A 26,245-nucleotide genomic window follows, 5' to 3' on the forward strand; every position below is an offset into this window, starting at 1 on the left:
TTCTAAATATATATAAAAAAAATTATAAGACGATAACACAAGAGAGCATATATAACTGAGATTTAATATAGTAGTAGTACTCCATGTTAACAAATTATTTTATGGAGAGAGATTCTAAATATTAAAAATGAGAAACACAAGACAATAAGGGAGCATACAACAAAATCGATATATTACTATTGAGTGTTTTTTCTTCATCACAATAATTTATTTAATTACAATTCTTTTGAATTTATACTTATCCTTTAAACCATTACTAATAGTTTTAATTTTCTTGATAGTGGAAGAAAGCATAATTTGATTTGAACATAAATTAAATAAAATAAGAAAAAGAGAAATGTAATGATTTTATCGTAAATTAAAACTGAAAAAAAAAATGGAGGAGGAATTATCGTATACATACAAAAATTGTAAAAGAAAATTCAAAATGTACGTGCGCAGAGTAGAGCGCATATTGGAATACGAAATTGACTGAAACTTTGTAGAACCGCAAAATTTCAATCCTACCCCATTTCTCTCCTTCTCTCCACTTTTACTTTCTCTCTCATCTCCTCTGCACCCTCTGGTAAGTCGTGACAACTCATGCGCCAATAATTTCGCTTCCTAATCTCAACCCCCAAATTTTGTTTTTAATTTTTCTAATTTTTACTCGATTAATCGCTTTCAGTTTATACAACTTCGTTTGCTTGGTAGTTGATTTTTCCCCTTTTTTTTGTTAATTGTTAGGTGTGTTGTATGTCGGTTCGTGATTCATACGATTCTTGTTGTTTGAAGAGGAATTAGTTTTGTAAGATATTTTTCTTGAAAAAAAAGAAAAAAAGTTAATGCACTTCTTCCAATTCAGGGTTGCTGATGCTTGATTGCTAATTTACTCAGGAACTTAGTAATAAACATATTTCTTCGTTGCCTAGTTTTTTGCTTTGAGTTGAAAAATTCGCAGTGTACATTTTTGTTAGTCCAGCAATCAGCATAGAGTTTTATGCATACTGGTAACTTGCTTATGTATACTCTGGTTTCCCCTTACTATTCTCTATATTTAGAGGATTTAATTATGTGGAGCAGATCTAAATCATGTAAATCTGCACGACGAACTGAACCCTACATATTTGATTGGATGTTATCCAGGCTTCATCGGGAGATCTCATATTCCTTGTTTGTTTCAAATTGTTGATTTTCTATAACTGCTTCGTAGTTGATTTATTTTCACCCGAAGCTTGTGAACTTGTGTTATGGTTAAATCATAGATGTGTGGGTGTGCAGGAAGCGTTCGGAGGTTGGAGATTTGTGGCTTAGGTTTCTTGTATAAGATAATATTACTGTAATAGCCAAGAAAGAATGTCAAGTGGTGGAAATACTCATTGGTGCCACCAGTGCAGTCAGCCTGTACGACCTCGTGGCCGTAACTTGGTTTGCCCGTACTGTGATGGAGGCTTTATACAAGAGCTGGCCGAAGTTATGGGTGCTCACGCGGGTGATGATTCCGGACTTGGATTCATGGCTCCCCAGCAAGATCCGAGATTTGGTATTATGGATGCATTTGCTGCCCTAATGAGGCACAGGATGATAGGAAGGGACCCAAACTTTGATGTTAGAGGACGACCTGCCATGCTTAGTGAACGAAGTGTGGGTATTGGTCAAAGGCCTCCTGGCCAATTATTAATATTACATGGACAATCTCCAGTTGCTGTCGATCCATTTGATTTCTTTTTTAGTGATGGACATGGAGTGGGACAGAGACGAGCTGATTTTGATGATATCTTTATGGGGCATGGATTACAGGAATTGATAGAGCAGCTGAGTATGAATGATAGGCGAGGTCCTCCTCCAGCACCTCGTTCTGCAATTGATGCTATGCCTACCATCAAGATTTCCCAAAGGCATCTCAATACTGATGCTCACTGCCCAGTGTGTCAAGATAAGTTTGAATTGGGCACAAGAGCTAGACAGATGCCATGTGATCATATTTACCATTCAGATTGTATTGTGCCTTGGCTAGTCGAACATAATTCATGCCCTGTCTGTCGTGTTGAGCTTCCTCCACTAGGTTCTGCAAATGCCCAGTCTAACTTGAATCAGAGAGCAGAGAACACTAATAGTGGTGGTGGCAGCGGCGGCGGCAGCAGCAGCAGCAGCAGAAGGGACAGTAACTCTCAGAGTCAGGGAAGGTGGAATCCATTTTCTTTCCTGTGGCCTTCAAACTCATCAAATCAAAACACTCAACGCCATTCAGGAACCGAAGGAAACAGTGCCGCGGCTCCAAATGAGGAGCATGGCAGGATGCGCTGGCCTTTTGACTACTGATTTTGATTATGCAGCTTCGTATTCTTCTCCAATACTCCCTCTTATTTGTTTCAGTCGTGTTTGTTGTTGTGTGCCTCAAAAAAAATTGGGTTACAGTTTCTGGTTGTTAAATATTTAGTAAAATCGCTTTTGGAGTTAAAATGATTTCCCCGCTTGTATGATGCTACGCTTACACCACCTGTGAAAAGATCAACCATGTGTTCTTCAAAACTCGTATCTCCATTTGTCTAAGTATCGGTCTTGAATTTTTGCTCTGAATGTTACAAAAATTGTTCGATGTTATTTGTCTGTTTCCCCTTGATTTGCAGAATATTGCACTCAGAATAAGATATTGATGATATGTCACAAGTTCTTGTGAATAGATGCCACTGGATTCTGTCTTTGTTTTGCGTTCTGATTTGGTTCTTTTCTCACATTTTAGTAGCTTTGCAAAAATATGGGATATTTCGGGGCCGTGGATTTGAAGTGTGGCATATTCTTCCTGATTTCAATTGTTATGTTGCTGTTGAAATATGGTTTTTTTGAGAATATATCCTCCTCCATTCGGGAAAAGCTTATTTCTCATAAAATTATTTGTAGCATCAAACTTCTGTCGTGTACAATACAGGCATGCTAAATGGGGTATTGTTTCCTTGAGCAAGGACAATTAAAAGAAGATAAATTCGGTTAAAATGTCACTTCAAACAAAAGTCAAGTCATAATTGATAATCATTTTCCAAAGTATATTCTGTTTCAAATTAAATTTATACATTTGCTATTACAGTAAAATTAATCGTGGCTGTCGGCTGATAACCTAGGCCTAGCTATATTTGTTACTCTATAATGTCAGTACATAAAAGTTGAGTTTTAGCTGATGCTTTGTCGAGAAAGCAATATAACACAAGAGAATGAATCAAAGAAACTGTAATGCTTTTCCGATTAAGATTGTCACGTCAATTCACATTAAGCACCAGCACCAACACCAACACCAACACCAACACCAACACCAACACCAACACCAACACCAACATCAACACCAAGTGCATGGTCCTTTTTCTTTATTCATGAAATACGTCGCCATTCACTTACAGTGTAGGAGAGGATATAACCTGTCTGGGTAAACTGAGAAGGTCTTTCTCTTCAAATGGAGAAATCCATTCCAAATAACCAGTAGAGTAGTTAGGACTTCGCCCATCCATTGCTGCAGCATTCCCATTTGACAGACCAGGCCTCCTTATAGACGTCAGAACCCCACCATAAGCATCATGAGGCTGAATGTTCTGATTGTAGTTTGCCCCAGTCCACAGACTGTCAGGTTTTGGCAACACCGACCCACTATCCAAGCTCCAGTCTACGTTGGTGTAATCAAATTGCAACATTGAGCTGCCAGTGCTCCAGTCCACCTGAGATGAAGTCCCTGATGCGCCACTGGTAACATTGCTGGAGAAGAGTCCTAGGGAAGAAGGGACAGCAAGTGCTGGTGATCCGCCTCGAACCCATAAACCACCGCTGACTCTTTTAGTTCCGGAAGATTCCATTGGGCCATTACTGGACATAAATTGCTGCTGTGATGACTGGTATTGATGTCGGCCATACAACTGATTTAAGCTAACATTGTTAGGCACAGTAACAGATGGCACAAATCCATGTGGCTTTACTGGTTCAACATAACTAGGATACCAACTCATATCCATAGGTCCAGGAGGAGATGAGCTACTACCTGCACTAGGAGCCTGGTTTGCATTAATAGATTGAGGTCGCTGCATGACGATAACTGGTTCTTTGACTGATCCAAGCTGCAAAATCTTCAAATCATTTCCAACACCAGCATAGCGGACATCCATCTTGGTTGGAGTTGGTGAAGGCAGAGAATGTGATGCTAAAGAAAATGATGCAGAAGGATCTGATCCTGCACTTACCCACCTTTTCTCTGCTAGCACAGCAATCTGCTGTGGTTTTGCCGAGTCAGCTTTAGGTGGTATTTTCTTCAGCACCTGCAAGCTTTTGGCCGCAGGATCCGCTGAGGACCCCACTGTTGCTGGAACTTTGGTATGGTTGAAATCTTTGTCATCCCTTTCCTGCTGTACAGTGGTAGCCGATGTAGACTTCGGTTGCATTCTTAATGAATTCTGACTAATCGCAACTGCGGGCTCACTAATTGCTACAGTAGGAGGATCACCATTTTCATCAGGCTTAGATGGAACAGCAGGAGGATCTTCCTTTAGTATCATTATTGCTTTTTCAGCCCTGTCAATATCACCCTCACAGCATACCACAGCTCTTTCCACCTGTTGTTTGGAAGCCTTATATCTAATCTCCATATCAGTAATGCGAGCAAGCTCCTCTGATATGTCAATTTTCATACTACGTATACCCGCAATATAGTTTTTAAATTTCTTTTCATCACCACCTTCAAAAAGCCATGATACCGATTCCTCTAACCTACCTTCATTCATAATAAGAGCCATTGTTGCCGGCTCTTTGGAGAAGCCCATAGCTACAAGCTGCTGTGCTAGTGCTTCCAGCTTCCTCGACATGAGAAAGCCACAGCACCGTTCATGCAACTCTTGCGCTCGCCTCTCCTTTTGACGCTGATGCTTCTTCTCATTCTTCTGCCGTATTTTCTCTCTTTTGTCATTGTCAGCTCCAGGTATTATATCCTGGCATGTAAGCTGTTGAGATGACTTTTCTTTATGGTCTTCAGAGTCGCCAGACCAACTGCCATTATTGGAAATAGAATCATACTCAACACCAGTCCCCGATGAACTTCCATTATGATCATCTGTGTCGTCTATATTACGGAAACAACCATTAACATGAAGCGGACTGGCCGAAGGCACTGGTCCTGATTCAAATGTATGAAATGTTTTCAAAACAGGATTATATCCACTTGATGGGGTCGCACTACTGGTGTTAACATGACCCAAAGGCTTCAGAGAATTTTTTGGAGCTTCTTTGCCAGCCTTTTTATCTTTGGACTTAGATTTGGATGATGGATACATGTCTACAACTTCAAGTTCTAATTTCTGCAAAACCAAAGAATTCGAAACATTAGTCAGTGAACAGTCCCAGGCTCGGCCAAACATGTGTATTATAAATATGGACATTGATTGTCTTCTTGGTCCATGACTTGGTTAGAATAGAACATGAGAAGATAATACATTTTCCTATTGTCAGATAAAGCACCCAATAAGTGCAAATGATCAAACTCTTCCCCATAAAGAACTAAGATCTTGGTCAATAATAATAAATTTTATGTGCATACCAAAGTATTAATAGGATGAAATTAAACAAGGAAAAATATAATTAGTAAATGATTGTATTCAAGCTTGACCTCTATCATGGAACAAAAAGTACAAAGATGGAAGCTGTAGTACTAACATGTAGTACCAGAATCCTGAACCAGCAGTTTACAAAATATATGTGAAAACATGGCTCTGCATGGATTCAGTTCAACTCCAAAGAGAAAAAGTGCATTACAAAGAAGATCGGTCAGAGAAGGAAGATGATATCAGGAGTACAACATACATGCAAAAGAGATCACATAGAGTAGAGAATATGATATCTTATTCACGAACGAACCTACAGCACAAAACAATATGCAAAAGCTAACTGAGTATAGCATTTTCCTATCATTAGATCATACATAAACAGCTTTCACCAAGAATTCAAGTGGGGAAACAATATGTGTGCTCCCATTTAGCAATACAAATATTTCCATTTGTTATTAAGCTTACCCTGCAAGTATTCATACTTCCAAATACCAGTCATAAGAAGCACAAATCTCTTGCTCACTTATTCAGTTCTGATATCCTTCTTTAATTACTTGCAGGGTTGCAGTATTCTAGTAGTCAGACCATTGCTAGGATTTCCTTAATGATTGGCATATAGTAATTCAATTATTCATGAAAGCGGTTGTGTAAACATAAATTCATCTCCACAATACTTAGTAGTTACCTTAACATCATCTTTCAGAGTAACCGCTGAGTCCAAATATAGTATATGCTTAATTTTCTCACTCACCATAACACATCTAAAAAGTTATTGCCCAATACCCATACAACAAAACTTTCCAGCTTGATGTTTGCTGTTCCACTAAAAAAAAAACTAAAAGTCCTCTCAGCTACAGCAAGGCGGCAACAGAAAAAAAAATATGGGAAGATAATCAATCATCTTCGTGCAATCAGGGCACATTACTGCCTAGTTGATATTAAAATTCCAAAATGCAAAAGGCTAATCACAAAATGATTACTGACTTTAAAAGAAGCACGCACACACGCGCATCAAATTAGAACATGTTTCTTCCAAGGGAAAATCACATCTATCAATTAAATATAACTTCCCCAACACAACTTTAGGGAAACCGCTCATCCACACTCAAAACCAAATTCAGACAACCATTCACCTGTCTGCATTTAACATGACAAGTATGGGGGGTGGGAAGTAACATCAGTCCGTGGATCGATCTATCAGAAAATTAAGAGAGCAACATGAGAATTTACAAACCAAGCCCCCATCAGATTCATCTAATCCAAGGCCAATGCAAAGACATTCCAAATCTAACTAAACAAAATCAGAATCACGCCGCAGCCCTAGCTTCCGCCGACGGATCATCGAAAAAGCGAAGCATCGAATCAAAGCCTCACCTTAACGGATCGATGCGATCGATTACAATATCGAGCGCCGCAGAGTCAGCTGGTTTATGTACGAGGATGGAGGATTGAATTTAGTGTCAGAACAGACGGAAAATTGGCGAAATGTTTGAGATTGCAATATACAGTATATATATGTATATTTGAAGGGAGTGAGGGTTGGTAATGCGAGGCTGACAAAATAAACAGAGTCGACAACGATTAGGGCTTTTTTCCACGTTTATAAAGAAGCTCTATTCAAAAAGTCAAAGGGAAGCAGTGTTTTTATCCTTTTAATTTAGGTTAATAGCAATTTAAATTACTACGCTACTTAAGTTTAGTTAATTCCATGAAATTAGAAATCCGAATATTAAATTATGAAATTTTAAATTTAATAGTGTGGAATAAATTGGGTGGCTCGTAAAAGTCTAAAGACCAAATGCCTCTAGAAATAAACACATCCTAGATCTAACGGTCAGGAGTGGCGACCCGAGTGGAACGTTGACGTGACAGCCAAAGTAAATGATACGAAGACGTCTTCCACTCTAACTAAATGAGACAACAAAGAGCACTTGATTGAGGAAACAAAGATGGTGACGTGCATATTTGACAACTCGAAAGACCTGATCCTTGGCAATAACTGAATAATTTTGAAAAAAAATGGGATAATGCTGCCTCGAAATCAACTCGAGGCAATGATTATGATTATTTGTGCAAGAACCAAGTCCGAGCGTAGACCTTTGTCACCAAATTCATCGTTACCGATTGCAAGAAAATGTTGTCCAATGACCATAGTTGGGATGTTTTCACCAACAAGCGAATGCAATTTTACTTGGGGTGAAGAAATGAGGTTCAAGTATGAGGAGTCCGAGCAATTTTCCAAAACCACCATAAATTTTTGGGTGCAATTACGAGGCTTCTATTACCCAAAGAGAAGCAAGATTTCGCTTCTTACCGATTCTCAGACCATACTATGCTACATTGGACAAGACCAGCGACACAATATTAATAAAGAGTGCTAGATTGAACATGGACGCGTCGATGATGATCGAATCACAACTAAAGCGACATGGAGATCTACTTGAACTAATTCAAGACAAATTATTTTTGAATAAATTTAGGATTTAAATTATGTATTATTCAATTTTTAATTTAGTGATTTAGAAATTTAAAATAATGTAATCTTATAAATTTGTAATTAAGTAATTTTAGAAATTTTAACTAAGCATCTTTCAATTTTAAGTTATTTATTTTCACTTTACAAATAACGAAGTAAATATATAAAATTAAAGAATAATTATGCTAAAAATATGATTGTGGTTTGATTTGGGGCACAAAACGAGCTTGAGTTGGTGATGTTATTGTATTGCCAAATCCACCCTCGTCCACAACCCATTGGCTTTTAAAGATTAAATCTTATAATTTAATAATATAATCAATGAGATTGAATTTTAAAATTTAATCCTAAATAATTAAATAATAATATGTCATAATTACATTTCTAATATCTGTACAATTTAATTATAGATAGACAATTATATGATAATGAGTCTTCTAAACCAAACATCTTATAATAAGGGCTAAAAGGTTATTTTTGAACTTTACTTTTCTATTAAATGATTATAATAAGAAAAATGAAAACTATAAAATAAATAAAAATATGATAGAGTGCATATTTCTTTTATAACTGCGGGATAATTGATAAATCATTATTAATTATGTTAAGTCGAAATCACTAAGGTCTCGTAAGAAAATCTACCATTAATATATTCCCTCGTTTTCTTTAATTATATAAATAATTATACTACGATTTTATCGTAACGATTTCCAACTTTATACAACAGAGTTATACTACATACTTTTGCGCTGGGAAGCTTCGTATATACACACACGATACATTACATGCATATGTTTGCGCCCACTGTGTATTGGGAAATTGTTTTGAAGCTAGGGTTTACTAAATTGGAGTTGCTGAGCCATGAGAAAGAAGCTTGACACTCGGTTTCCGGCGGTAATTAGTGTTTACATGTTACTGTTTTCACTTTATCCGTTTATAATTTTTTGAGTTGTTTAAATGGTGTCACCTTTTTTGCTGTGCTTAAATTATGCAATTTGTTTGTATCTGCAAGCCTGAATTGAAATTTAAATTTCAGATTCTGTTTGCTACTTATAAAATAACTATGTCAGTTTTTTTTGTCTCCCTGTTTTTATTGATTATTACTGAATTCAAAGGAATATCAAGGGGTAGATGTGCGACTAGGCATCTGATACTGTAGAGTAACACTGTCTTTAGCGAGGAACGAAGTTCGATATAGTTGTTCTTATGTTGGTTTTGTGCGAGATTTGAATGTAGCAGTTGGCGGGTAGGGGCTGTGGCGGTAGCTTTTGTAAAATTTATATATTTTCCCTTGGAAAACGAAGGATTATTTACCCCTAAATTGCAGGTTTGCTACGCCATTATGTTAAACAATCATTTGTAGTAAAATTCGCACCAGTTTGACAAATCTTGATGTATCATGTATGGAATGTTATTAAGCGTTCCGCGGGAAAGGAAACTCCTTAACCCTACCCAGACATGCCTCAGCTATCTGATGGGTTTCCTGGAAATTGAACTATGATATATAGAATATTGATTCTTCAAGTGGATCTGATGTGTGGTGAATGAGTCTATGTACCATCAATACCGCTATGTACTATCTTGATCAATAAAATTGTCATATTTTGTGACTTGAAGATTCATTTTGCAGGCTCGAATAAAAAAGATAATGCAAGCTGATGAGGACGTAGGGAAGATTGCGATGGCTGTACCACTTCTAGTATGTATGTATCATCTCCTATTTGTTTCATACTTGCCATCTACTTGCCAATTTTTGGGATATATGTGTGACAGACTAAAGTGGGTTTTCCATGTCATGCTGGATTTATTTTTGCTGCCTGTTAAATGTTAATATGTACGTGCACATGAACATTCAGCTAAAGCTCTGGAACTGTTTCTGCAAGATCTATGCAACCGGACTTATGAGGTTACCATAAAGCGGGGGGCGAAAACTCTAAATTCTATGCATTTGTAAGTTTCTTGTAGAGCATCACATTTCTTTCGGGGTTTGACCTTTGAAGCATGTTGTCTACAAACACATCATCACTAGACTTTATCATGTAATTTTACTCCTTTCTCTTGCAGGAAGCAATGTGTACAAAGCTTCAACATGTTTGATTTCCTGCGGGATACTGTAAGCAAGGTATCTGACTTGGGTGGTGTAGATGCTGCAAACGAGGACAAGTCTACTACAAAAAGGTTGGGATGCATATAAAATAGCTGCTTCTGGTTTGAGAAAAGAAATTTGATGATATAAATTTATGTGCTATATATTATTTCATGCAGGAAGATTTCATACGATGACAAGTGTGGTAATGAGCATGGCTCGAAAAGGATACGCATGGTACGTAGTTTATGAGATTACTTGATCTTGAATTTTAGCATGTAATCAAACATGAAAACCAATATCTTTACCCAACATGTATATCTATAACCTAGGAACATTTATAGTTGATACAACAAATACTTTATCCACCTCTATATTATCCATGCATATTGTACCATTTTTTCATGTTTTGTCTTGGATATCAACTTGCTATTTAATGGTGAAGCTTATGATCTATCACTAATAATTGCTTCTGTAAACCCGACCGGTCTTGTTCTACAAAAGGCTAGTCAATATATTTAAATTACTTGTTTCTGTGATAGAGTATTCTTCCCTACTCACTTATTTGGATGTTTCAATGCTCCCTGGAACTGAAAGTCTCCCACAGTGAGAAATATACTTTTGAGTGCATGTTCAACTTGTAATTTCATAGTTTTTGTCCTTTTTGGTGGAGTTGTGTTATTAACATTTATTGGTCCTTGGTGGATGCTTATTTGTAGCATGAGACTAGCCAAACGAGCAGCAATGAAAGAAGCAGGGGCAGGGGTAGGGGTAGGGGCAGAGGCAGAGTCAATAAAAAATTGCACAGAGAATCACTTGATCAGTTTGAAAGACTTGATTATGATTCTGACGTCTCTAACCAGAGTGGCAAAAACCAGAATGAAAACCTGGAGAGGTCATGTAGTGTTGTAGCTGATACTACTGCAGATTCAAGAACTACAGGCGGAAAAGATGCAGATAAGGCAGTATTTACTTTTGACCTCAATGTCGAGTTAGACAAGAATGGTGATTCCATCCTTTTGAATGATGGAACCCCTTCCGACTCTTCCGAAAAGACATCGCCTGGAACAAGACACGAAGATATTCCTGGGTGGTCCCTAGATAACATGGAAATGCTGGGTTTTGATGTGATTCAGCTTGCCAGTTTAAATAAGAGAATGGATGAGGAAGATGAAGATTATGATGAGGAAGGATGATTTACTGCAATGTTCTGGTTATGTCGCATTTTACCTGCATCTTGTACAGCTTAGTAACTTAGTTTGCTAATAATATGGCTAGATGTATATATGTATGTGACTAGAAGAATGAAACTAGGTGGTGTTAGAGTTTAACAGATAGGCGCAGAGCATTACAAGTTTCCTTATTAGTGATTCTATACAATATGTAACAGCAACCAACTCCTCACTCTCTCTCTCTCTCTCAGTTCTATTTCGCGTGATTATAAATTTATTAGTCTGAATGTGCAGGTATGGTTTGAATGTGCATTCTTTAGATTGGTGTTCATCAATATTTAATGATGGGAGAGTGCTTATTGTTAAATTGTATAGACAACATATTTAGAGAAGAAAGCAATGGGAGAAGATAATTGTATTTGATTGAATGATGAAATGGTACTCAACACCCATATATTTATAGGGATGTTGGTGACCTTTGAGATCCTACAATAAATGTATATTCATGGAACTACACTATTATTGAAACATGCACATCTTCAATGCTTCTTGGAACTCCATTCTTGGAACTCTATTATTCTTTAATGCTTATTGATACTTCCCCTTTTCTCAACACTCCCCCTCAAATTGAGTGGTGGGATCTCCAAAACTCAATTTGGAAAGCACATCTTCAAAGCTCCTTGAGTTGACTGCTTTAGTTAGGATGTCGGCAAGTTGATCCTCAGAGCGAACAAAAGGGAGTTCGACAATCCCATTCTCAATGTTTTCTTTGATGAAGTGTCTGTCAACCTCCACATGCTTCGTTCGATCATGTTGTACTGGATTTTGTGAGATGCTTATAGCGGCTTTGTTATCACAATACAACTGGCACTTGCTTGGAGAGAGATTAATCTCTTTCATCAATCTCCTTAACCATAAAATCTCGGTCAACCCACTTTTAATCCCACGAAATTCTGCTTCAGCACTTGAAAGAGCCACCACCTTCTGCTTCTTGCTTCTCCATGTTACCAAATTACCTCCAACAAAGGTAAAGTAGCCTGCTGTAGACTTCCTATCGTTTGGATTCCCTGCCCAGTCAGCATCTGTATAACCATGAATCTCAAGATGCCCATTTTTGGCGAACAACACTCCATGCCCTGGAGTTCCCTTCAAATACCGACAAATCCTAAGTGCTGCCTCCATGTGATCTGTCTGCGGCTTATGCATGAACTGACTTACGACCCCAACTGCATAGGCAATATCTGGCCTAGTGTGCGAGAGATATATGAGTTTTCCGACCAGTCGCTGATATCGACTACGGTCAGCCAACTTGGCTCCTTCTCTGATTTGTAATCCGTGATTAACTGTCAGAGGAGTGTCTGCTGGTTTACATTCCAGTAGGCCAGTCTCTGCTAGGATGTCCAAGATATACTTCCTTTGTCGCAGAAAAATTCCTTTGGTTGACCTTAGCACTTCAATCCCAAGAAAGTACTTGAGATTCCCCAAGTCCTTCATCTCAAATTCCTGAAAAAGATTTTTCTTTAATTCCTCAATCTCTTCTAGGTCGTCACCTGTAATAATCATGTCATCAACATATATGATTAAACATGTGATCTTATCACCCTGCTTCTTAAAAAATAGCGTATGGTCTGAATTGCTCTGTGTATATCCATAGCTAATCATTGCCCCAACAAACTTCTCAAACCATACCCTTGGAGATTGCTTCAATCCATACAAGGTCTTCCTCAATCGGCACCCTTCACCTGCTTTAAAATCTGTTGCAAAACCTGGGGGTGCCTCCATGTAAACTTCTTCTTCCTTCTTCAACTCTCCATGTAGGAAGGCATTCGTCACATCAAACTGGTGTAATGGCCAGTCCCTATTAGCAGCAATGGATAACAACACCCGAATAGTGTTCATCTTAGCTACTGGAGAGAAGGTCTCAGAATAGTCAACTCCATATGTCTGAGTATAGCCTTTTGCGACAAGTCGTGCCTTGTACCTTTCTATCGAGCCATCAGGTCTTCTTTTGATAGTGAAGACCCATCGACAACCCACTGGTCGCTTCCCTTCTGGTAGAGCACATTTCTCCCATGTGTGGTTTCGAATCAGTGCATCAATCTCTTTCTTCATTGCTTCCCTCCAATGCTTGTATTTCATAGCTTCTTCCCATGTCTGTGGTATTTCTTCTTCCTCATATAGAGCATTCTCGAAAGCCCGAGCCATCTCTGATAAATGGCCTTTGGCTAGGTTCACAACAGAGTACCCTTTTTTCCTGTCAATCCTCTCTGGTGTATACCTTTTGGGTGGAACTCCCCTGTTTGACCTTGGTGGAAGTATGTACCTCCCAGTGTAAGGGTCAACTTCTTCGACCTCGACTTCCTCAATTTCCCTTTCTTCGGTCTCAATTGAATTTTCTTCTGCACTTACAGTGTTAGCCAAACAATTATCTGTATCCACAGGATTACTTACATTGGATAACCTTAACGGAGAAATATTTGAGGCGATGCCACCTTCTACGATGGACTCTACCACATCAGAGACTTGCTCAGCGGAATTGCTTACTGTTTTCTCTGATAGATCCGCATCAGGATTGCTTGGCGTTGGCAGTGGCATTGATATCCAACTTAGCGGGTCCGTATCATTGTTATCCCTAACATTACTCTCCCCCTGACTGCTAAGATGGGTAATGAAGTACTCAGTTTCAAGAAAGTTGCAGTTCATTGTAACAAACATCCGGTTGGACTTTGGATCGAAACACCTATACCCCTTTTGATTTACCCCATATCCTACAAAAACGCATTTGATAGCGCATGGGGATAGTTTAGTTCTTTCATGTTTAGGAATGTGGACAAAAACAGAGCATCCGAAGACGCGAGGTTCAAGAGTCAAGGGCGGAGAAATTTTTGTGAAGGTGGACAAGACTTGTAGAGGAGTTTTGTGTTTGAGAATACTTGTGGGCAATCGGTTTAAGAGATAGGCTAAGGTGGCAATGGCTTCTGGCCAGAAGTGTTTCGGGGCTTTTGACTCTATAAGCATAGAACGAGTCATTTCGAGGAGAGATCGATTTTCCTTTCTGCCACACCGTTTTGTTCGGGAGTATGAGCACATGTGGTTTGGTGTATAAGGCCTTTGTTTTGGAAGAATTGTTTCATGGTAGAATTAACGAACTCCCCCCCCATTATCTGATCGAAGGACCTGGATGGTTTTGTGAAACTGAGTTTGGATAAGGTTATAGAAATGGGTAAAGTGTGACAAAACTTCAGATTTTTGTTTCATGAAATATATCCAGGTCATGCGAGTGCAATCATCCACAAAAACTAAGAAATATCGAAAACCTTGCCCCCAATAACTGGTGCGGGCCCCCAAACATCAGAGTGTACTAAGGCAAACGGGGTTTCAACACGAGTATTACTTAATGGGTAAGAGTTTTGATGACTTTTGGATAAAAGACAAGTTTCACAGTACATGTCATGCTTAGGAATAATACTAGGAAATAACAATTTTAAGTAACCGATAGATGGATGACCCAAGCGCCGATGCCAAAGCCAAGCTTTCCGGTCAGCTGATCCGTGAGTTAACATGGCAGTCCCTTTTTGAGCTATCTCATCCACATAGTAAAGCCCATCACGTTCAGTGCCACGCCCAATTATCTCCCCGGTTCGGATATCCTACAACAGACAAAATTGTGGCTGCATTAGTAACGTACAATTCAATTCCTTTGTGACATGACTAATGGATAATAACTTATGAGACATCGAAGGAATATATAGACAATTTGATAACTGCAAAGTTGGGGAAATGTTAACGGTTCCAGCCCCCTCAACCACTGTAAATTCCCCATTGGCAGTTTGGATATGAGATTTTAGAGGTTTCTGAAGGTTGGTAAGGTCTGAGGCATCATATGTTATGGTATCGGTTGCCCCACAGTCAAAAATCCATTTATCATTTTTCTCATGGCTATTAGATACTGCACACACAACTCCAAGCTTCTCGAGATGCTGAAATCGATTTTGGCAAGTAGTTTGGGATATTATGGATTTTTTAGGAGATTTGGGGGCTAATTGTGACTGAGAATTTTGGTGGGGTAAAACCTGCAATTTCCCAAAGATTTGGGGCTTCCAATAAAAGAGTCCCCTAACCCTAATCTACCTGAATCGGGCGCCGCCTCTTCCCTCATCAATTCTTCACTCCAATCACGAATAACACTCCCACTTCCGCCGGTGACGAAGTTTGCTGCCCCGGTTGTGTTCACCGGCTGAGCAGCTTCATTTCCGGTCCTTCCTCCTGGCTGGAAAGCACCGGCGGTTTGCGTGACCCCCTGCACGGCGTTGCCACCGTCGCCTCCAACTGCTGCGGCGGTGTGCCCGCCACGGTTCCAGGGTGTTTGAGGTTGCGGCGGCTTGCCGTGCTTCTCTTCCCACCAATCTAGATACCCAATTAGTTCAAAGCATGAATCTTTTGTGTGTCTTTTCCGTTTGCAGTAGGAACACACCAATTTTGACTTGTCTTCTTCATCACTTTGCCGATTTCTGCCATTGCCGCCGCAGCGACCACCACCGTTGCTGCCGCGACCGCCACCCCGAGAGCTGCCGGTAGGGTTCTGCCACCCTCGGATGGCGAGGCCGGTTCCGATTCCATCTGTGGCAGCTGCTCCGCCGGTGTTTGCCTGTTGTAACACTCGGAGTCGTGTCTCCTCCTGCTGAATCAAGTTGTACGCATAGTCGACGGAGGGAAGCGGGTCCATTTTCAGTATCTCCCTCTTGGTTGTTTCATATTTGCTATCAATTGCATATAGAAACTGACATACTCTCTGATCTTGTATGAATTTGTTATGAATGTTCATATCCTCTGGACATTTCATTGGGTTCGTCTGTTTTTGATCAATTGAAATCCAGATCTCTCCCAACCGGCTCCATATTTCTTCTAATGAACTGATTCCTTGTCTTAGTGTGGTTGCTTTGAACTGAAGGTCATACACCTGGATTTTATCTCTTCCACTCCCATATGTGACGGCCAACGCATCCCAAATATGCTTCGCCGTCGGATGTTGTGAAACTCGACTAACCAGTCGAGGCTCGATGTTTTGTATTAACCAAGTGATCACACAGTGATCGGCTTGTTGCCACTGTGTGAAGGCTGGATCGGTTCGAGGTGGGGAAGGAGGCACTTCGGTGACGTGAGAGACCATTCCCACCAATGTGGAGGGGCTGCGTGTCGATTCTGAATGGCACGACAGCTATTTCTGGTGGATTTGGTTGGTTCATCGCAAAACTATTGCGCATAAAATTGGCAAACTGCCGGGCAAATTCATCTGCCATAGATGAATCTGAGGTTTCGGTTACTATATAGTTGTCATTTGACATTTTGGCTTATGGTTACAGGTACAACGGAAAAAGGAAAAACAAAAAAAAAACGAGAAGGGGCCGAGAAAGGTATCAAGGACGATGATGATACCTTATCTGAGTCCAAACCCGCTCTGATACCATGTTAAATGGTATAGACAACATATTTAGAGAAGAAAGCAATGGGAGAAGATAATTGTATTTGATTGAATGATGAAATGGTACCAACACCCATATATTTATAGGGATGTTGGTGACCTTTGAGATCCTACAATAAATGTATATTCATGGAACTACACTATTATTGGAACATGCACATCTTCAATGCTTCTTGGAACTCCATTCTTGGAACTATATTATTCTTTAATGCTTATTGATACTTCCCATTTTCTCAACACTTATAACCCCCATATTTCTTTTCTTTTTCCTTTCCTTTCCTAATATTTGGGTGGCGAAACCTTGGATATTTCTACTGTTTCTACCCCCTCAAGCAGGTGTTGACTCTTTGCTGCTAAATAGATGCTGTTCAAACTAATCTAGCACCTTTAAAGCTTTTAACTAAATGATTCTATTCTTTCTACATGTAGACCTCAGCCGTTGACTGCCAAAACAACAAATTCTTCATAATACCTTTCACCTTATTCATTCAATGCCCTTCCAAGCTGTATTTTTTAATTTTAATTAATCAATATAAAAAAGATTTAATGAAAACTGAAATAACAAGCTAATCCGATCATGTTTTTAATCCTAAGTGGCAGAAGTATCTCGAGTGCTATTACCACTTGGAAAATGGGATCTAAGTGTTATTAATTTGGATTGGACTGGACTGGACTGGACTGGACTGCTGAAAAATTCACTTATTCGAGTTTAAATTGACACATGATTAATTGAGATTAATTTTATCACTTATGAGCTAAGAGCATCCGTAACGCCATGGGCCGGGCCGCAAATCGTGAGTCCCGGCCGGTCCCATGCATTACACGGAAGGGCGGCACGGCTCAGGCCCGTCCCGGGGCCGTGTTCCCGGCCTGGGGAGCTTCCCGCGTTCCGGCCCGGGACGGGGTTGCACGGTGACGGGCCGCATGTCCCGCGTCCCGGCCCAGCGTTACACGCTCATCGGGCCGGGCCGCAAATCCATTTTTTTTTTAATTCGATGTCTATAAATACGAGCTTGCGTTCCATCCATTTCAATCCCGCGTTCCATTTCAATACTCTATTATACCCTTTGTTTCGGCGAAGAGAACCAAAGTTTCCGCCTCCGGAAACTACTCTTCGAGCGAAGGAGGTCCGACGATCGACCTCAACGTGACGGACGACGATGTCTTCTGCTCCTCTCCTAGCATTCAGAGCCGCCCGATAGGAACAAAGGCGGCCAAGAGGAAAGCAAAGGGGAAGGCAGCTGCGAGCAACTCCGCTATGGTGCCACCGCCGACCAATCCGTCTCTGGATAAGATGGCCGACACTTTGTCGGAGATGAATATTACATGGCGGATGAGCCAGCTGACGGAGTTGACATCGAGGAAACATCGAAGATGTCGGACGAGGAGATCGAGTTGCACCGTGAGATGATCGCCTACCTTTGCGCCCAAATGAAGAAGTAGTAGTCGTGGCCCGGGTTTCTTGTATTTCAAATTTGCTTCGTCTAGTAATGTAATGTTAATTTCTAATGAACAATGCATTTTCCCGATTTCAATTGTTCAACGAATTGCGTTTACGAGCTAAATAGGTTGGAGTTGTGAATAGTGTCATTTATTAGTTGCGGCCCGGGCCGCAACCTGCAGGGTTGCAGCAGTTGGGGCCTGGGCCGCAACTGTAGATGAATGATGACGTGGAGGAGACTTGGGGCCGGAAATGGGGACGGGGTTAATGATGCCCTAAGACTAAGTGACAATGTCTCGAGATTAAGTATCAGACTCTATTTTACGTAGCTCCAAAACATTCACAAGTCTTAATCTTACAACTCATCGAATCCAACATCAAGGATGTCTAATTGTTTTTGAGAAATGATATAGAGAAATTTCCAAAAATTATAGTAGTGTTCTGGATCTTGCAATCAAAGTAGAAAGATGATATGATTAAAATATTTAATCAAATTAAATAAGAAAAAAGGCCCTTTCTAAATTAATTTTTTCGACAGAGGAGACGACCTTTAATTTCCCTTTGCAACGTCGCACCTTCAGTGTGTGTCCCTCTCTCTAGAATATTGGAAACTTTCTAGCAAGCTCGGTGCGCTTCAGCAATGGAGGTCTCGTCCGAGAGTGATTCCCCACCGCCGGCATCAAACAGTTTCAAAGCTCTGCTCGCATTTTATTCCAACTATCTCCACAACCGCCTCCGCGCCTTCTACCCTTTATCGGCTATTTCTGTCGACAGTTATCTATTGAGGAGGATCGCGAACTTATACGGCACTACGCGACGGAGGAGCAGGAAAACTTGCCTTCCCCTACCTTTGCCCTCTGTCGCCTCCATTACTTCTCTCGACCGCGCTTCTACGTATGATTTTCTACTATTTAATCGGACAATAGGATGATTTTTATTGTTTTGTTTTGCGATATAGTTTTGCACTTTCATTAGATAAGGTTGGCATGGAAGACTCGGGGAAGAACCTAGAAACTTGTTGTGCAATTTTTTTTTTTGCGAAAAATTCTGTGCAATACATGCTATCACAGTTTTCCTAATGGAAAAGCACATTATGCTCTACTGATTACATCGGACGATCAGGGTAGATAGTTTTTGTTAATTATTCGAGCAAAATTTTCATTTCTGATAGACAGTGCTAGCTGGCCTCATCAATAAGAAGATGTAGTTTAGTGGTAATTATGCAACCGTTGTTTGTTACTGTACATGCTGTTACATTCTCCACTTGCAGGATTACATCTGAGGGAAATAGAATTTTTGCTGTGCTGGATGATATCATTGACCATACACTTCGAAATTTGCACATTGTTCAGAAGAATTTGTTGTTTTGGCAGTCCACAGCAGAGGTCAGCATAAAAAATGTTTATTATACAGTGGTGGTAGCTAATAGTATTGCGACTGGTGTCAATTTTGAGCTTGTTGATGTGATGTTTCAGTTTTCAAATACTCGTAAAGCATACTTCATGATATGCCAAAGAGGGCCTGGTGCATTTATTGATGGTACTCGTCAAATGATACATGATTCTCTTGCTGATGGTGCTGGCTTCCAGAAGCTCTATTGCTCAGCATCTTCTCATATATCTGAGAGGATTAGTGTATTGACTTCTTTGAGATACTCTTTAGCTACATTCTTGGCCAAGGTTAGATATTCTGATTTGTCATATATGTGTTGGATGTATCTGTTGGGTACCCCTGTAATGTTGTTGAAGCCATCCTGGTATCATAAGTTTAGGCATTTTATACTTTTGAGAGATCAGAGTGAATCAATATTTCAGTTGCAACTGATTAGATTGTATCATGGGCAAGTATCAATTGAGTCAGTTCCATTTTCATTAATAAAAATACATTTTCCTGACAATGGAGTGATGGACATAGGTCTATATGGAGGTCGACAAAAGTGGAGAGAATCTGGTTAAGGATCTGGAGAACTCATTGCCCTCATTATTGGTTGCTATAAATGAAATATTTATTAATCTGGAAGCATCCATTGGCCATTTTCATGCTCATCGTCAAGTAAGTAAAGCATTGTTGTACATATTTTTCCCTTCGAACTCTGTTTTATGAGGCACATATGTCCTCACATATCCCTCTAGTGCTGGTTCCAACAAAATCTTTGTACAATATGCTTGCAGACTGGCTCATCAGTGGATGGAAGTTATTCAATTCCTTTGATTTTTGCACAACTTCCAGAAGTTAATCAGGAGGGTTCCCAGTGGACTGAGTGTGTGGTCAAAGATGCCATCAATTTGATTTATGGAAATCTGCAGAAATTGGACTCATATTTGTCTGTGATTGTAAGAAATATCTTGATATAATTCTTGTTGATGTGTACTTGCTATTTCTCGTTGTTCATTTTAGTTTCCTTGCACCTGCATGTTGGCATATGTGGAACTAAACTGTATGTCAAATATAAATATTCCTTTATCTAGAGGATACTGCAACTTTTGGAAGTATATTATAAATAGCATGTAGGTACCCCAGAGTTAAATCTTATGAGAACAAGGGACTCAAATTTGAATGGAACTTGTAATTGATCTCTTCTATAAAATTGCCCCGTTTCACCCCATTTATTTTTTATTGAAAAGGAATTAATATTATGATGAGGCACAACCAGGATTGCAATAGCAATCTACTAACTTACATCTATCTTAAAACCACATCCATTTACTGATGCTGTAACTCTTCCTCACATGCTATTAGGATTGTTAGGATGAGATAGCAATTTAACTGTTCTGTCATGAGAGCTCTTGTTGACTATAATGCAACACATGTCTTGCATTTTCATTGTGCCGACAATGTACTCTGAGGCTTAAATCTCTATATGCCTCAACTTCATTTAGGTTTCTAAACATCGCAAGCCAAGGAAATTAACTTTATACTGGATGCGCTATAGCTGTGGAGCTCTGGGAATATCTTTTTGCTCATTGTGGCTTCTTCGTCATAGCAAGTTAATGGGAAGCCCTGACATTGACAACTGGATCAAAGAGGCCAAGGATTCAACCCTAAGCTTTTGGAATGATCATGTAGAGCAGCCAGTAAGACTCCCTGAACCCTCTTGGTTTATTATTAACTGATCTTTTGTTTTGATTCATGTTAACTGAGCACTGATTGTGAGTCTTATTTCCTGATAACCCAAACTTAAAATATTCAGTGACTTTAATTAAAAAATTCTTCCAACTTTTGTGGAAACGTTGTATTTAAATGTCTCAGGGTCTCTAAGCAGTAAGAGGAGTTTATGGAGATGGTACTTGATAAGGAAAAATCTATTCTCCCGTGAATAATACAGTGCTTCCAGTACATTGTAAAAAATATTGATTGATTGGTGACATGTAGAATTCTTATTTTTTGTTTTCTTTCAATTGCGTAAAACATGAATACATGATTAGGAATCTTCATGGATCTGTATACACTCAATTCAATGATAATTCATCCAGGTCACATCTATGTTGAAATCAGATGGAGTAGTAAAAAATGTAACTTTGGCTTAACATATTGCTTGTGCTTTATGTATCTTTAGATTATTTGGACAATAGTATCAGAGTTCTGCCCTCTGTGGTCATCCATTGCCTCTGTTATTCCTTTAATTCTTCCTGTGTTAATCCTAAAATGCTAACTTTGATCACGCTCTCAGCAGTACTTTGGAGAAATAGTATGCTGAGTTATATTTCCTACAAAGTAAATCTTTAGGTATGATGTGATGTAATGTTTACCCCCCAAAAAGAAAAGAAAAGTAAATCCAGGGCTAATAATTTATGGGTGACTTTTGTATTTAGTACTTGGTTGATTGAGTTTTAATCATATGTATGCTCCTTCTACTGGGATTGTTTCTTAAGGAAACTGACTTGGAAATGGTGCATCTATATTCGACATGACTTCTAAACTATCTTTGATTCATCAATCTTGCTAACCAGATTTTGGCTATAAGGGATGAGCTTTTTGAGACCTTCAGGAAAAGGCAGAAAGGTGTAATGGAGCGTGAAGAAGTACAGTTGACTGCTGACTCTCTGCATAGGTTGGCTGGTTCAATACCTTGCTAGTAGCTCATGATAACAATAAAACTTTATTTGTTACTATTAGTTTATCTGAATACCAATAACTGTTTAATAATTTACATCCTGTACTTACTGCATTTCATGCCCTTACACATCAAAGTAGAATTTCTAGACTGTATACTAAGAGCCACTAAACAACTCACTGAAGTGTTTGCTAGTAATGTTTTTTAGGATTTGGTGCTCCTATAATAAAGGTATAGGACCTTCTTAACAACTTCACTTCTTGTTTTCATGTTCTTTCTTTTGAGTTCAATGCCTGGTACCTGATACCCCCTACTTTGAGATTCGTGATTATAGTTCATAAAATTTCTTGTTAACCAGTAACTAGTTCTGGAGTTACCCTGGCTAAGGTTGTTTATTAAGCATCTGGTGATTTGCAAAAACAACAATCCAAACTGCGTTTTGAGAAAAATAAAATAAAAAATGCTATGCTTTAAGGTTTCCACTGTTTGATGTACCTGCTATAGTGGTTTATTTCATGCTACTTACTCACTGCTATGCCACCTTTTATTACCAAGTAGTCTTTTTGCCTTCTCATATGAGTAATTATAGTAAAACTGTTCGCTGTTGGTTCTTCAATTTTTTTATGGGATGGATGATTGCTCTTTAGCAGGCTGAAATGCAAGAAACTGAACTCAAATCCTTTCATTTTGGTTTACTATAGATTTAGTGATAATGGTTTCTGTTATTGTGTAGATTGTTGACATGTTTTTCGTTAAACTGATAATGCATTTATTATTATGCTTTTGTATTAGACCCGGATCTTGTGCATCTTCAGTATGCTTCTGGAGAACTGTGTTCCATGCTGTAATGTTGTACCTATTGACTTATTTATATATAGATAACCATGGATGTGAGCATGGTTCCAATTCAATTAAATCCATTTTATATTTTATTCTATTATGGCTGCTTTCTTCCTGATCTTTCTACCACATGGCATTAACACCTGTTTCTCTTTACCAGAATGCTGCTAGCTTTTAGTGAGCAGACGGCTGCTAAAAAATTTCCAGAGAATGCATCTGACCAGGAAATGCTTGAGCTTGTAATGGTCAGGTAAAAGTTCTTTCCAGATCTTATATCTTAAACAACCGGACAATAGGCGTTAGTACTGTAAACTAAATTATTATAATTGCTTATAGGTGAATTTGTAAGATTTTATAAGGACTTTTCTTGGTTTTCCTTTAGTAAGAAGTAAGAACCAGTTTATTCAATTTCTTGCATCAATTGCAACAAGTTCTTGTAGAAACTTTCTTATCTTGCATCCCCTAGTGAAACTTGAACTGAGAATGACACATAAATACAAACTACGAATGCATAAAGAAATTCTCGAATAATTCAACACTAGTGGGACTCACACCCAAGTGCTTGTTCGCGAATTTCTTATGTATGGAATTTAAGGTGCTTATGCATGTGTGATTCGTATATATGCGTCATTCTCAATTCTCACGAATATTTATCATTCTTGTTTATGTTTTTTTGTCCAGTAATTTTGTAGGTTCTGTATTTTATTTTCAAACTAGGTTTTTAGGGATCCACAATGAATTTCATTCATCTTATGATAGAAATGAATTTGATAGATACTCTGTTGAGGGAAAATCCTTAATTAATGTATTGGTTATGATGTGGCGTTTCCTTTTTCATTTTGGAAGTTCGGCAATGTTGTGTCCAACACTATGTGTGGAAAATTCAAGGTTTTGGTTTATTCGTCTATTAGAATGGTACTCCAGTAAGCAAGCCTTGACATGTGATTGTATGTTGATCAAATGAGTCAGTCTAATTCTAAATTACATCCCTTCTCGCACTCTAGAATCATCCACACATGCCATGTGTTTGAGGTTTCATAAATATGCACATGAGATATGAAATGCAATGACATTTGGAACAAAGGAACCCAGTTGTATGATATTTTGTTCTAGTGCTTGCACTTTGCGTTTCATCACAAACAGATGACCAAAGTAGTCAAAATTTTTAGGTATGAGAAAGAACTTATGCATCCAATTCAGGGTCTTGTGGGTGGGGAGCTTGTTCGAGCTCTTCTCATTCAGGTAACATACTTGACTTCAGTGCAATGAACATTTTTTGGTCTTAGTCTTGAACTAACTTTTTCCCCACAGGTTCAGAAGTTGAAGCTGGATATAGAAGAGTGAGTGAGTTAACTGATACTTTTATTAAACAAATAGACAAATATGAGGTTGCTGAAATAAGTTGCTTATGATCACTTTGTACACAGAGCGATGCTTGAGCTAGATCAGATCTTGAGAGCCAATGAAATCAACTTTGCTATTCTAGCTGCTTTACCTGCGTTTTTTATCTCCCTCATTTTAGCCATGTTGGTGCGAGCATGGTTTAAAAGGGTAAGCCATTCATCCCTTAACTTTATTGTTTGAATGTGGTGCTAGGAAGATATTCTCTGGCTAGTTACTGTAGCAGCATATGATATTACATGCACCTGTGTACCTGCTTGTTCTATATGTTTTTGGATGCATTTTCCAAATATCTTTCTGATAGTATTAGTATAATATGCTTTTTACATACGCCTGTATACCCGCTTGTTGTGTTGATAGATGCATTTTCCGGAAATCTTTCTGATAGTGTAGGTATAACAAGGATCTTTTTAGCTATTGCAGATGTGTGCTAATAGTGTTATATGAAAAGTTAACTTATTTGTATAAATTTCAGATATGTTCACTGAATGGTTAAAAAGCCTATGTTCATTGGGTATTGAGGTGACATATAACTGATCAATTATTTTAACTGGATTTAAAGGAGAACACTAAGGCCTCGTTTACTATGATTGAAAACAGAACATTGCTAGAAAAGTTTTTAACTGCCTCCAGTTTTTCCTTTTCTTGGTATTAAATGCGTGTATGACTACAAATTGTGTTTTTTTAGGTTTGAGTGATAAAAGTGTGATTTGTGCCCCACTAATTCATTGAAGTATAAATTGGATGTATTTATTAATCAAGTCATATCCTACGTTCAGTTGGATGTGCCTATTTGAAAGTCTTTGATGTAAAGAAGCCTTAAGTATGTTTAGTTATTAGGTAAGTGGTATTTTGTTAAACCTACTACTTGTTATATCAGGACACCAGAGCTGAGGGGAGAGGACGAGTTGCTCGTGTTCAAAGAAGGCTACTGCTTGTGGAACTTGAAAGAGCTACGATGCAGTTTCAGAGTTGCAAAGATCAAGGATTGGTATGGAGCTCATTTGCCAATACCTGTTACTTGAACTTCCTATCTAGTGATTGTATTTATAGCATGGGTCAACTCTTAAGTGATGCTTGTATCAGTATGCAGGCTTTATATCTCCTTTTTGTAGGAGCATAATTGTTGGTCGATTTTTTTGTAGGAAAATGATGCTGATTGCATGTACGGTTTGGTATTATGTTTTCTTGATTCCCTGCACTGTGCAGTGGAAGGACACGCGAGAGAAACTGGTGAATGGATATGGTTAGTTTGTTTCTTGTTTGTTTGTGTGCGTGGTGTATGATGCTTGCAGATAATTTATCTAACGATTTAGCATATGATCAGTTTGAGACAGGATATTGTTGATTTGGCAAAGCCAGGCCTCCAAACTGCGCATAAGCTAAGCATTGTGTTGCGCATGGAACGGGTGTACGATTGCTTGCTCCCATCAGCGAAACGCAGCTAAACACCTTGTCGGTCATAAATTTTGTTCTCTTTTGAGGGTTTTTTGTTGAGCGGAGATGCTGCCAATGAATCCTGATTTTATTGACAGGGTTGGTAACTTGATGATGATAGATTATATCCTTTTCCCCAATTTGTATTGATTTTCTCTCAAATTGAAAGAAAGCGAGTTCGCTCAGCTACAATTCTGCATAGAAACGAGGGTGGATTACTGTAATATTAGAACGATAAGTTGTTGTCTGTCGTAGTTTTTGGTTATGCACAACATGAATTTTTAATGCGTTTTGTTCTAGCATT

General features: G+C 38.8%; 4 protein-coding genes across 6 annotated transcripts; 3 read left to right on the forward strand and 1 right to left on the reverse strand.

Moving 5' to 3' along the window:
• Positions 1–439: 439 nt before the first annotated feature.
• Positions 440–2,583, forward strand: LOC121795372 (probable E3 ubiquitin-protein ligase RHC1A). The gene is made up of 2 exons (XM_042193893.1): positions 440–565; positions 1,261–2,583. The coding sequence occupies exon 2, from the start codon at positions 1,336–1,338 to the stop codon at positions 2,299–2,301; it is 966 nt and encodes a 321-aa protein (XP_042049827.1). The 5' UTR covers positions 440–565; positions 1,261–1,335; the 3' UTR covers positions 2,302–2,583.
• A 606-nt stretch (positions 2,584–3,189) lies between these two features.
• On the reverse strand, positions 3,190–7,117 carry LOC121740942. Of its 2 annotated transcripts, none has more exons than XM_042133607.1 (2): positions 6,927–7,117; positions 3,190–5,306 (listed from the first exon to the last, which is right to left on the reverse strand). In XM_042133607.1, exon 2 carries the CDS (start codon positions 5,280–5,282, stop codon positions 3,366–3,368), a length of 1,917 nt encoding a protein of 638 aa, XP_041989541.1. In that variant the 5' UTR covers positions 5,283–5,306; positions 6,927–7,117; the 3' UTR covers positions 3,190–3,365. The 2 variants fall into 2 exon arrangements, with proteins under 2 accessions (XP_041989541.1, XP_041989546.1); XM_042133612.1 differs by lacking the exon at positions 6,927–7,117 and adding an exon at positions 5,662–6,894.
• A 1,638-nt stretch (positions 7,118–8,755) lies between these two features.
• On the forward strand, positions 8,756–11,579 carry LOC121798831 (dr1-associated corepressor-like). 2 transcript variants are annotated; one of them, XM_042198044.1, is made up of 6 exons: positions 8,756–8,922; positions 9,659–9,731; positions 9,885–9,978; positions 10,093–10,206; positions 10,294–10,351; positions 10,834–11,579. In XM_042198044.1, exons 1-6 carry the CDS (start codon positions 8,890–8,892, stop codon positions 11,308–11,310), a joined length of 849 nt encoding a protein of 282 aa, XP_042053978.1. In that variant the 5' UTR covers positions 8,756–8,889; the 3' UTR covers positions 11,311–11,579. The 2 variants fall into 2 exon arrangements, with proteins under 2 accessions (XP_042053978.1, XP_042053987.1); XM_042198053.1 differs by having other exon boundaries at positions 9,912–9,978.
• Positions 11,580–18,732: 7,153 nt separating this feature from the next.
• LOC121740955 (protein DGS1, mitochondrial-like) lies at positions 18,733–26,226 on the forward strand. The gene is made up of 14 exons (XM_042133622.1): positions 18,733–19,103; positions 19,480–19,594; positions 19,685–19,888; positions 20,124–20,261; positions 20,381–20,542; positions 21,089–21,283; positions 22,160–22,260; positions 23,264–23,353; positions 24,273–24,345; positions 24,415–24,443; positions 24,531–24,654; positions 25,385–25,495; positions 25,650–25,750; positions 25,832–26,226. The coding sequence occupies exons 1-14, from the start codon at positions 18,850–18,852 to the stop codon at positions 25,950–25,952; spliced, it is 1,818 nt and encodes a 605-aa protein (XP_041989556.1). The 5' UTR covers positions 18,733–18,849; the 3' UTR covers positions 25,953–26,226.
• Positions 26,227–26,245: the final 19 nt, after the last annotated feature.

This window comes from Salvia splendens, chromosome 1, assembly GCF_004379255.2.
Source record: "Salvia splendens isolate huo1 chromosome 1, SspV2, whole genome shotgun sequence".
Classification (NCBI taxonomy): domain Eukaryota; kingdom Viridiplantae; phylum Streptophyta; class Magnoliopsida; order Lamiales; family Lamiaceae; genus Salvia; species Salvia splendens.